Source organism: Anguilla rostrata, chromosome 16 (assembly GCF_018555375.3).
Source record: "Anguilla rostrata isolate EN2019 chromosome 16, ASM1855537v3, whole genome shotgun sequence".
Lineage (NCBI taxonomy): Eukaryota > Metazoa > Chordata > Actinopteri > Anguilliformes > Anguillidae > Anguilla > Anguilla rostrata.
In genome coordinates this window covers 22,056,777-22,069,145 of record NC_057948.1, presented here as the reverse complement: position 1 = coordinate 22,069,145, position 12,369 = coordinate 22,056,777, and the positions used below count along the sequence as shown (strand labels likewise).

At 38.7% G+C, this 12,369-nt stretch overlaps 1 protein-coding gene across 1 annotated transcript; it reads right to left on the bottom strand.

The window, feature by feature from the left end:
* Positions 1 to 2,381: 2,381 nt before the first annotated feature.
* LOC135241856 (B-cadherin-like) lies at positions 2,382 to 12,367 on the bottom strand. Its single transcript, XM_064312595.1, has 16 exons — positions 12,226 to 12,367; positions 11,717 to 11,834; positions 8,575 to 8,849; positions 7,344 to 7,484; positions 7,081 to 7,236; positions 6,841 to 6,985; positions 6,513 to 6,685; positions 6,293 to 6,421; positions 6,025 to 6,210; positions 5,687 to 5,931; positions 5,313 to 5,455; positions 4,827 to 5,051; positions 4,290 to 4,505; positions 4,006 to 4,142; positions 3,455 to 3,601; positions 2,382 to 3,214 (listed from the first exon to the last, which is right to left on the bottom strand). The coding sequence occupies exons 1-16, from the start codon at positions 12,268 to 12,270 to the stop codon at positions 3,008 to 3,010; spliced, it is 2,688 nt and encodes an 895-aa protein (XP_064168665.1). The 5' UTR covers positions 12,271 to 12,367; the 3' UTR covers positions 2,382 to 3,007.
* Between the last annotated feature and the right edge of the window lie 2 nt (positions 12,368 to 12,369).

The window sequence follows — 12,369 nt, the reverse complement described above, 5'->3', positions numbered from 1 at the left end:
CCAAACACACAAGTAATTATTAAGCCGGATGGGGGAGCTTTAGGTGACATTTGGACATACCTTTGACTGAGTTGATTGGTTGAATTGAGAGAACAGGAAAGCAATGATGATTATGATCTGTTTATAATGCTAGAACAATGATGAGCCTGTTTCTGAACTATCAGACATTCCTAAAGGTGGCACGGCAGCTAACGATAAGCTGCTCACTTCCCAGCGATGTTTCTTCATGCTTTATGAGTGGGATGTATGTGAAACAGCATGTCGCTGAGACTGAGTCAGTCTCTCAGGAAGTGATATTCCCCACTTGCCGAGGGGTTTCCATATCCTGCACAGGCTGACCTGCAGTGCCACTGCACGTCAAAGCCACAAGATGTTTTTGGAGTTGATCTTTAATTATGTACTTCTTTTAAAATGTTAAGGACGAATAGCAATATTAGCACTATTTCAGTTGAGCACTGTGAAACATTGAACTGCTTAACATACTGTACCAAGTGCTTACGGTAACCCCTAATCGTAGGTGATCATGCATTCCATTTACTAACAGGGTATGACATCTCATGGGAGAACTTATCACAGGAGAGTGGTGATGTGAGTTTGTGTAGATAATGATATTATTATTATTGATATTATACATGCACAATACCTACAATAAATAGCAGTTTTCATTGGTTAGATTTTGAGTGTTTTAAAGAACATCAAGGTGCTTTAAATTTGGCCACTACCCATTACAGAAATTCACTGCTGGATTCACTCCAGACTGCTCAGATAATGCACGGTTTTGTAGTGGTTGTTGTACCCTTGAGTGAGAGGGTGCTTTCTCATGGTATTGGGGGATCTGTACTGCTTATCACTCCTAGAAATGGAGTGCAGATGTACATGCTCACTCTCTGCTCTTGGGAAAGCACTAACAGGTGTGTATAATAAATCTTACACCAGTAATATATTTACTGTTCAGTTGGGCTTTCCTAGCCTGATGTCCAGTCTGCTGTCAATGTGCATTCATCCTAACCCCAAATCTAATTCAATGTAGTTTCCTGTATTACAATGAGTGCTTCCATGTACTAAACGTATTGGAATTATCTGCTGACTTGGGGAACCTTTATATATTATGACAGAAATAAAGAACACAAAAATACAGTATGTGAGCAAATCGCTCGCCTCACTTATATTCTGTTGTCCCGTGGTTGTCTTTGAATTGACAGTCACCTAAATACGTGATGCTTCCTGTTGAAATCTGAACCAACTTTGCAGTGATGACTATGGGCTGTATCAGTTAAGTGAGACAGCAATGTGTACCGATCACTGAAGCATTCCAGATGGGCAAACATGAGCAACATCTAAAACCTCAATTCTACTGGAAAATACCCGTCTGTGTAACTGATAAACACCCGTATGTAAGCTATGCAAGTCACCCTAGATAAGTGCACCCGCTAAGCAAATAAATACTATTAACAGCACTAATCATTGAAGCTGACCTTCACAAGAGGCACATTGTAAAAATAATTGTATCTGAGGAAAATTATTACAAAATGGTTTCATCTAAAAAAATTGTATGACTGTTTTCTTAAAAACATGGCTCATTTTTTTTGCATTTTTGTAGATATTTTTGTAAGATATTGCATCTTAACATAGAAAAAAACATGCAAAATTTGCGAGTTGGAAACTGAGAATTGGCTGAGAGAAATTGAGTTTTTTCCAAGTCATAGTACAACTCAAACATGCAATGTTCAAGACAAAAAGTTAAGTATTTCTCAGCAAGTATGACAAAAATGTTTGTAAGAAATAAAATACACAAACATGTTCCTCTAGCACTCTTGTGGCACCTGGGCTGAATAAGTGACTGGGATGAACCTGGTCTGTTGCAGAAAAACATGACAGAAGGCAAAGCCTGAACCACCTCGGTCTACCTAACAACACTTTCAAAATATCCCAAAACCTAAGATCATTCATTTTCAGTTTGTTTTTTTAAATGATGCCATTACATGTTTTTAAGGCACATCTATGCCATACTACAGAATTCTATATTTTGATACTGTGCAACATTTAAAAAATTGTTTATAAGCATTATATAGTATTTACACATTTGTATATCCATACATCAGTGTGATACTTCTGTCAATGGAACAATCTTCAAGAATTTAACTCTTGAAATAATATGGATGAAATGCTGCCAAAGGTCCTGTCTATATCCTTTGAATGCAGTACATCAAGCATTTCTGTAAGCCTGTTTTCCTAATGTTCCTTTAATAAACTTTATCTATAGGACATATACTCTGTGCCAGAAATGTATTCTGAAATGTGATTATGCTCAGTTGTGATCAACTGTGATCAAGTTTATACAAAAGCAGTTTGGGTGATGTCATGAAATCCAAAAACATGAATTTGAAGGCATGTTCCAGGTTTAGTTTTAATAAACTGATTTCCATCCAACCCTTGTACAAATAGCATTTGGGTTACAACATTTTCATGCAATTCAGCATTACCAAAAAGAAAAAAAAAACCTTTGGCAGTTGCTTTCATCTTGAGGGTGCATTTGAGTAATAATTTGGAATATTACCTGAAACATGCCAACTTTATTTAAAAAAATGTAAAACTTCTCCTTGCTTTTATAGATACCTGAAATCAGTGTCCATCTCAGTAGTAAAGCAAAAATCCTGAGAATGTCTTAAGTGACAAAACTTCAAATTCAAATCATATTTACAAGTCACCATTTCAGTACAAGTACAAACTGTAAAAGTAAAAAAAAAAAATCAACTGTCAGTAACGCAAGTGTGCAGTGCTTCACATTGCTCTCAATGATCAGAGTTCAAAATGTAAACTTTCCCTCTCACATGAAGACCGAGTGCTCAGCAGAATCCCAAAATGGTCCTATACACCCAAACCACATTCTCACACTGCAAGGTGCTGCCTCTCCCCCCCCAAAAAAAAACACTTGGCTGTAAAGTTGTTATAAAGAGCAAGAGCAGAGGGGACATTTGGTGACCAGGCCATGCCGGTGACCAGGCTTTCAGTCATCGTCTGCACCATACATGTCTGCCAGTTTCTTGAAGCGAGGCCCCCATTCGGTCAGGTAGTCATAGTCCTGGTCGTCCCCTGAGCTGGAGGAGTTAAGGGAGCTCAGGGAGCTAGCATCTGAGCCTCCTCCTTCATAGTCAAACACCAGCAGGGAGTCATATGGGGGAGCAGTGGGGTCACTGTCTGCTGCCATCAGGTTCTGGTACAAGCAGGAAAGAAATGAGCACTACGCTAATGCTACACAAGTGGGCAATAATGCAGGTGGTCTTTATAAGTTACACAAACATTTAAAAATGATTTTAAATTCACTATTCCAAAATTAAGTAGCAGTTCAGGAAATCCACTAGCTTGTCAGGGTAGGAGCTTCATCTCAAGATAAATCTGTACCCTCTGGCACAGTTCAATTGGTTTAATAGGAAGGAATAAAATCTGCACTCACATCCTCAATGAAATTACCAATTTCTTCAGGGTTTGCTGGTCGGGCCCTGTATTGTGGTGCAATGAAATATGTTGGAGCCACATCGTTACGGAAGATTTCAGGCTTCAGGTTATCCAGGCCCCTGTGCAGCTGGCTCAAGTCATAATCCTGGGGGGGGGGGGGGGGGTATTGGGCATATTAAAAATTTTAACATGTCGTTGCACCTGAAATCTTAAACAAATGCATGGGGTTCTCACTTAAAAAGCTTGTTAACTTGTTTTTACAGAAGGGATGCCCTTATTCAAAAATCAATTCATTATTAAGCCTCTTCATAGGATGGATAGTGTTTGACCAGACCTAGGGCCTTTGATCATTGAGCAATTCAATTGTAGGGCTGAGGATTACTTGGACCAAAACATGCCAAACCCTAAAATTTACTAATAAGATGGCAAGACTAAAATAAACAAAATCATTCCAGTAAATAAATGAAAATGAAAGTCACAGGACAATCGTAACGTTGGGAATGATAATGCACTGCAGCCTCCAAGGGATTCATTTTCTCCATGCCCCACCTGATCTTCCTCTCCTCCACCTTCCTCATCATAGCAGTAGATGTTGTCACGAACGTCGTCATCCTGGAGCAGAGGCTCCTCCTTCAGGCTCCTCCTCCTCTTCATCCTCAGGAAGAGAAGCAGCAGCAGTAGCACCACTGTGGAACACATGTTTGTGAACTTCTGCACTCATGCATTCACACCTATTGCATTTCTGAAGCTAAATGTTCTGTTTTGCAAGTTGAATGGTATAAATAGAATGTATAGAAAAACAGGTACCACTGGAAAAAGGGCGCTTCACTTACAAAGTAGGAACAGGACGCCTCCTAAAATTCCAAAAATGACAGGCATCCCAATGTCCGTCCTTGGGTCACTACAGACGACGTTGGCTCCTCTGCAGTTACAGACAGTGGCCTTAACCGTATTCTCCTGGTGAAGCCCATGACTGTCAAAGGCCTTGAGTATAACACTGTAGACATTTGCGTCCAATTTGGTCTTGAGTGTCAGTAAAATGCCAGTTTCTAAGACAGGGAAAAAAATCAATCAAGTGGGCTTTCAAATTGGACAATTGGATTATTTCAATACTGTCATGGAACCAAAGCATATTCATTTCAAACGGGAACCAAAACATTTGCCATGTTAAAACAATGACCAAAACAATCAAACTGAATCAAATATAATTCTTGCAAAAGGAATTTTTTTTTTTTTTTTTTTTTTTAAAGAGACAAATAGTGACTCCAAGATTATAGGCCTATATATTTTTCTTTAAAACCTCTACTGTAAGACAAGACACAGCCTTTAGATTCACAGTCTATACATGTCCATCAAACAGCTAGACTTACTTGTGTCATTCATTTTGGCAGTCCAGTTTTTCCTAGACGTTCCCTGGAGCTCTACTCGAAATGGGGATGTGAAACCAGGCCCATCTTTATCAGTGAGGGACAGCAGGACTGGTTCAGAATCTTGGTTGCAAACATGTATTTGTCCTTGATCAATAGTTGGAGCATTGTCATTTACATCTTGTAACTCAATCAGCAGGGTTCCAGTGCCAGTAGCAGGAACATCATCTGTAAATCAAAAACAGAAGCCTTAACACTTAAGGCACCTCAGGGTATTCCATAAGAATAACCTTGGTTAAAATGACAAAGGATTCAGAAATCAGCCTTAAAAGAGAAAATTGCATTGATTATGTGGCTTCATTAAAACTAGATAACATTTAATACACATTCAAAAGCAAAATATTTCATGGAGCAGACCCAAACTGTATAAAATTTATTTAAATACAGTATTACAATAATATTTATAGAAAAATGAAAGGAAAAATGTACCATTATCAATGGCATAGATGAGTGCTTTATATTTGCCAGCCGTGACTTTGGGAGATTCTCTGTCCATGGGACTCTTGACAGTGATTTGTCCAGTCTCCCTACTGACATTCAGCCATCCAGCTTGATCAGAGCCAATTTTATACCTGGAGAATACAAGGGCAAATTCCTTATTTACCCACCCCCAAGACTCATTGTATGGCCTGAAATGCCTTTCATTTGCTTAAAGGAAAGGCTGCTATTGGCTAATATACAGTAGCATTAGCAGAGCAATTAGGATGCCATGATCAGCATACTTTGGCAAGATGTGGCCACATGCTACACAATGTAACTACACCCAGTGCTTAACTTGCACCATTGGTAGAGCAGCTCATTACCACAGAGTCTGTTTCCTTGCAGTGTCAGGATCGGTCGCTACGTATCGAATCAGATCACTGCCAACTGCCATGTCCTCTGGTCTCACAATCAATTTCTCTTTTGGCATGAAGACAGGAGCCTCGTTTTCATCCTCCACATTTACAATGACTGTTGTGGTGGAGGTGAGCAGACGAGTGGCAAATTCGACATCGTTCTCCACAGTGACCAGCAAGGTGTACTTCATGCTATTCTCAAAATCAAGGCCCTTATAGGGGAGGAGAAATAAACATGAGTAAGACATGTTGATTTCAACTCTTTAATTTTGAATAAATATGTAGCCCATCACATGGACCAATACCTTCACTGTAGTAATAATTCCCTCCAGCTTGTTTGGTCCAGTGCTGACGTTAAAGAATCCACCATCGTTGCCTTGAACGATTTTGTATTTGGTCGACCATGCAGGTGTGTGTGGCTCATCCGCATCGGTCACTGGCATTTTCACCACTACAAAACCCATTTTATTTTCAGGGACAGTGGCTGTGTACTAAGAAGAAACAATACATTTTCAGAGCATAATTTTGCATAAGCACATAGCCAGACGCAAGGTAAAATAGTAACTAATTTACCAATGTACTGTCAAACTGAGGAGCATTGTCATTGCTGTCCGCTACTGTGATGACTGCTCTACAAGTACTTGTGAGACCTTCCCCATCCATGTCAGCAGCTTGAATGACCAATGTATATTTCCGATGTTTCTATAAAAAAATTAAGAAATAAGTACAACCAAATTATGTTGTAAATACAGGAACATTTCAGTTTATGTTGGCTTCTACGGCAAGTAAATACCTCTCTGTCAAGTCCAGGGGAGCTCAGTCTAATCCCTCCACTCACAGGGTTGATAGAAAACATATTTGAATTGGGAAGTTCTGGCTCCTGGATCAGAATTTTGTACTTGATATCAGCATTGAGTGACCCAGATTCATCCGCGTCATTAGCTGTGACCTTCATAAATTCAAGACCTAAAAAGGTAGAATTCAAACAAAAATGTTAAAAACTCAGAAGACAAGACGACAAATTATCACATTCGAAGAAATTTACATGTATTATGTTCATATTCAAACTTCCATATAGCCACACAAAAAATGAAAATACTTTAAAACTGGCATCACAGTACCTAGTGCTGATGCTTCAGCAACACTGCCCACAAAGGTATCTTGGGTAAACTCTGGCTTGTTGTCGTTCTGATCAATTACTTTCACAATAATTTCCATGGGCACTTCGGTTATACCCTGCCCCACTGCTACAGCATGTGCCAACAGCTAGAAGAAGAAAAATTTTGTGTTTATACATTCATTTCAACTTGGAGGCCAACTGTAATATGTTTCAATCAAATTACACGCAAAAGAAAGCTTACAGTATACTGATCTTGTTTCTCTCTGTCCAATGGCTGGGTGACATACAGCCAACCGGAGGTTCTATCAATGGTGAAAAGCCCCAGTGGTGCCTCATCTGCTCCAGGGCCAGAAATTGTGTACTCCATTTTCACCTTCTTATCCTTATTGGACCTGATCTGGAAATGTAACATTTCTGACTATTACTGAATGAAAAGTGGAAAACAGGAGTTCTGCTGTAGATCCACCTAAATCCTCGGCAAACCACATATGATGCAACACACACCTGTACCACTTGTTTGGGGAAGGGCCCCCGGTCATTCTCTGGAAAGTTAATGGGAGGAATGACCCAGTCCCTCTTCCTCCTCCTCAGTCCTTGTGAAGTATGCGGAAACATTAGCACATCAACAGCTGGAGGAGATGAGACCTGTGAACAGGAGGGACAAAAATGTTGGACGATGTCCCGTTGAACATTGAATACAAGTTGCTTTGTAAGCGGTTTATATACCGAATGAAACTTAAAAAGCTTTCAGTTTGATGTGAATCTAGACTTTCATTGCATCATTTCAACCTTAATTGAAATGTAAAAATTGAGACACAACGATTAAATTAACTTGAAAAACTTTCAATACCATGTCATCGTGGCCGCATTATTTCTAAATAGAATGATTATAAACATACTGAGAACAAGATGCAATGTATAGACGATACAGCAGTTAGTTTAAAAAGTGCTAACTGAAGGGTTAACATTTTTTAATCCATATTATTGCATTTCATTATACCAGTTACATAAAACAATGTATTCTGTCCTATTCAACATTGCTCGCCTTTTTCCAGCTGATAAGGGCAGGCTGAGTAATTGTGCGAGTTCGATGCCAGTATATCACAGGCCGGGGCCTATCCTCAACTCCTACAGGCCTTGAGCGAAAAGCAAGAGGGGAGTATGCAGCAGCATGAGAGGAGGTGGTTGGCCATGGTAACGACACAGTTGCACAACCTCTCTTACAGCATATAAAAGATTGCAGTAAATAAAGTTTTTTTTTTTTAGTACAGTTTAACGGTTTAACTTTTTTGGCAGTTGTGCTCTTTCTGTAAAAATAAAAACTCTTATAATTGGATCTAGTGTGAAGTGTTTTCCTGACTGGGGGTGTTAGTCTTGGTTGACATTCTCAAGTGGGCATCCAGATAAGGCATTAGTTCGGAGTGCAGTGCCCCCAGTGTTTTGAATCAAATCCTGACCATACCACATTTTACTGTGAACAAACGTCCCAATGGGTAGCACAATACCACACTGCTCAAGTAAAGAGCGTGTGATGCGACTGCATCAGGTGTACCAGTTGTGCAGGTCTCAGGCACAGTAAGAAAGGGTAATTAACCATTTATAATCAACACTGCAATGAAATTGTATTTTTAAAAATCTTTTAAGCTGGTCTGTATGTAGAAAATTATGATAGGCAAACAATTTATACCAGAAGGGTCACAACCAGACCACTATTGCATGATGGAGATGATCTTACCTGTTCAGCAAAGACACTATCGATGGCATGGGAATGGTGGTAATTGGGATGATGAAGATCAGAGTACTGGTGGCTTGCAGGATCATGTTTTACTCTGACCCAGGTTGTAAATTCTTTACCATTGGAGTCGAAGGCATGGATTAAAAAGCTATCGTGTTGGTTGGGTGACAGCACAGCTTTCATCAGCTTGAGTGATCCATCTTGGTCCACATTAAACTGGGCGTCATCTACCTCGATCTGAGTTCTCCTGTGGCCACTGCAGTCAGAAAAAATCACTACAAAAGAAAAACCGCACCAGTTTAAATGAGAAATTCAAGCAAAACACTCAAAGGACTGATGGTTGATACCATTACATTTTCAACTATGTGAGCTAATAAGTTCAGTTGATAAAACAGCTATTTACATACAAAGTAAATTGTAAACACTGTGTGCTCAAATGTACAGTAGCCTACCACGACCAAATCAAGAATTAGGAGAAACAGTAGGCTAGAATACAAATAACATTACACAAGCACACAATGCTGCAAAATGCTTGAAAATGATGGATGATCAGGTTTAATTATATAGAGAGATACTCATCCACAGTAACATACAAGATTATATTTTTACATACTATCCAGTTAGAAAAATTTTCACTTAAGTATTCAGATTAGGTAACATGACAACTTCTAAGAACATGCGTGTAAGAATGTTTGGGGGAAAAAACAGGTCATTCATCCTTGACTTGGCAAAAGAAAACTGTTCCCAACATATTTTTCAAGACAGTGCTCAAAAGCCACACTGAAAGTACATAATTTGGAGAAACAACCAAACATCACATTGCATAAATGGTGATCTTTGTTAAAAATAGGTAATGCCCTCAAAAGGCATGCAGCACCAGAACTAATCTGAAATGGGATCAGACTCTTAGGACTTTTGGTATTAACAAAAGACAATGCAAAAAGCCTTGAGCAAGTGTTTGTCAAAATGTTTGGCTTGCCGTTAGGGACAGTTTACCTTGAAGCCAGATAAGTGTTAGATTACCACAAACTGAAAGCGCAGTCTTTTAAACAGCAAACACTCTGAACCACCCAATTCTTTCATTTGTGTGTTTGTGTGTGTGTGTGTGTGTGTGTGTGTGTGTGTGTGTGTGTGTGTGTGTGTGTGTGTGTGTGGGTGGGTGGGTCTGAGGGGGTTCGACAATACAGCACTATAACTTCTCTTAAATCAGGCAGTTTTGGAAGTGCAGAATTTCATAGTAAATGTGGTTAACCAAATGTAAAGCATTTGAAACAATAATTCAGTTTTGAATATGGTCTTTCTATGGATGAACAAGACAAAAATGTTAACTAATATTACTGGTTAAAATTAATTATCACCTGATAATTCATTATTAGGAACTTGCATTCTGCATAGGCAAACAAGCATGGAGACAGACAAATCCAAAGAATAGATCTACATGACCTAAACTTGACACTTGGCTCCTTAACTGAACAGTAGACAAAAGAATCTATTCACACTGATATGGGGTAGATCCACCCCTTAATGATAGCAATGCCCACCACTTGCTGATAGCAAGGCAATCTCCACTAAGGATAGGGCCTTTTCAAAGTAGCATGGTTCCTCTTTACTGCCAAAGGAATACTTCTGCATACAATTTCAATTACCTCTTCATTCTTAACACTTCCAACCTCATTCTGTATTTCTGTTCTGGAAATTTTTCAAGTGGAGATGCCATATGATATTAGAAATTCAGAATATATTTAGCATATCTCTATAAAATGCAAAGTAAAGAAGAGAGTTTCATCAGAAAACAAGCACAAATTTCAACAGTATGGATTTTTGCTGTGTGAATTTTTTTCCCCATTCCATTACAAACAATTGAATGATTTATGAGGGTTCTCTCTTGTTTATGCGATCTTCACATTTACTAAAGATGTGAAAATCCATTTCATTTTCAGACAGCATGCATTTCAGTTACGGTGCATCAGTTAAGTATTCTAAGCATGCATTGACAACGCAGATAGTGAAATGGTGTGATTCTTCCAATGTAGAAGAAAACTGGACATACTGCTTTTATTCTAGAGGTTTTTTAAGAAGTGTCACTAGCTCTACTGGCTGGATGGGTGAAAACTTGCACAGAAACTGTCATCATATCACACTGATAAAAATCAGAATTGCTGGTACAATTACTTCATAGTCTTCACTCATACATGTCCATATCACTCAGTCACACTGACTGCAACAACCTTTCCCAGGGAAGGTATTCAAAGTAAGGACGTTAAGCTCCAAGAAGAATAAAAACTTACACGTCTCTCTTGCAAATAAAAGTGGCGGGTGTGGGGGGGTTTAAAAACACATACACCTTACACACACCTTGTATTAATACAGGGTGGTGGTGTAGTATAATGGGTAAGGAACTGGTCTTGTAAGCTAAAGGTCACAGGTTTGATTCCTTGGTAGGACTACCGTTGTACCCTTGAGCAAGGTAAGTAACCTGCATTGCTTCAGTGCATATCCATCTGTATGAATGGATGCAATAAATGCTATGTAATTGTTGTGTAAGTTGCTCTGGATAAGAGCATCTGCTAAATGCCTGTAATGTAATACACTCTGTTCAAGAGGGTGAATTTCAGTGACTTTTAATATATCCAGGGCAGGATTCTCTGCAAACTAATCTCAACTTCATTTTGTGACTTAAAATCACAATGTTTTATTCAGGCTCTGAAGGGCACACACTGCACAAAAACAAAAAGGAAGAGACTACAAATCTTGAGAAACATTTTCACCACAGGGAAAGACCCAGCAATATACAGAACACTTTAAGGACCTAGCCTAATGTGTTTTGACTAAATCAGGATGCAAGGATGAAATCACTAAAGAAAATAAAGGCTATCTGGTGAGAGTGAATACGCAAGTCAGTTTCAGGGTCAAATAAATCCCTTTCCTGGCATTTGTACATGGATAAAAGCCAGTAAATTTGGTTCTCAAAAGTAGGAGAATTTGTGAACTAGTACAGATTCCTGAACTTGTTTTTTCACTTGTTTAAACAAGTCAAAATTCTAAATTCAGTGCTCAGTCAAAATACGTGGGTGCGCACGTCTATTATCAGAAAATGCATTTCGAATGACTGACAAGACGTTTTATGTAGTTACTTTCTTACCTTTGCCAAGTATCTTGTCCATGTGATCGTGATTTCGGTTTACTCTGAACATGAAAAGTTTTGAACTTAATCCGAGTTGACATGGTCCTTCCCCTTTACAATATCCAGCGGTGAAGATCTTTCATAAATTGCAAACAGGTTAACAGAATTAATATGAAGAAAACGCATAAACTGGAGAGGATACTGCACGAGAAAATGTTTTCCAAAAACTGCAGGTAGTCAAATGTTTTAGGGTTTTAATGAATTTAAAATGAAAGTAAATTTGAGTACACGCCGATTTTCATTAGAAAAAGTAAAAAAATAAAGAGCAATTGCGATACCATGGCAATGGATAGTTAAATCAGAAACAATATCCGACTTACATTGATTTGATTAAAGAAAAATAAAAACTTAAAGCGGAATTAGAAAGCATAGAAAACTTATCCTATATGAACACATTGGTTTAATAAGCAAGAAATAAACATAGGCTGTATTGCGCAAAACTACGAAGAAAAGAAACAAAACTTTACCTGAAGAATGATTACGGCAAACGGCAAAGTCCATAATCCTCCCATAGATAAAAAAGTTTGATCCTCGAGTCGCTGGACAAAGACAAATCCTTTAGTAGGCTACTCCTCGTAACAAATAATGCGCGTAAGAAGGAGCACTTGCTG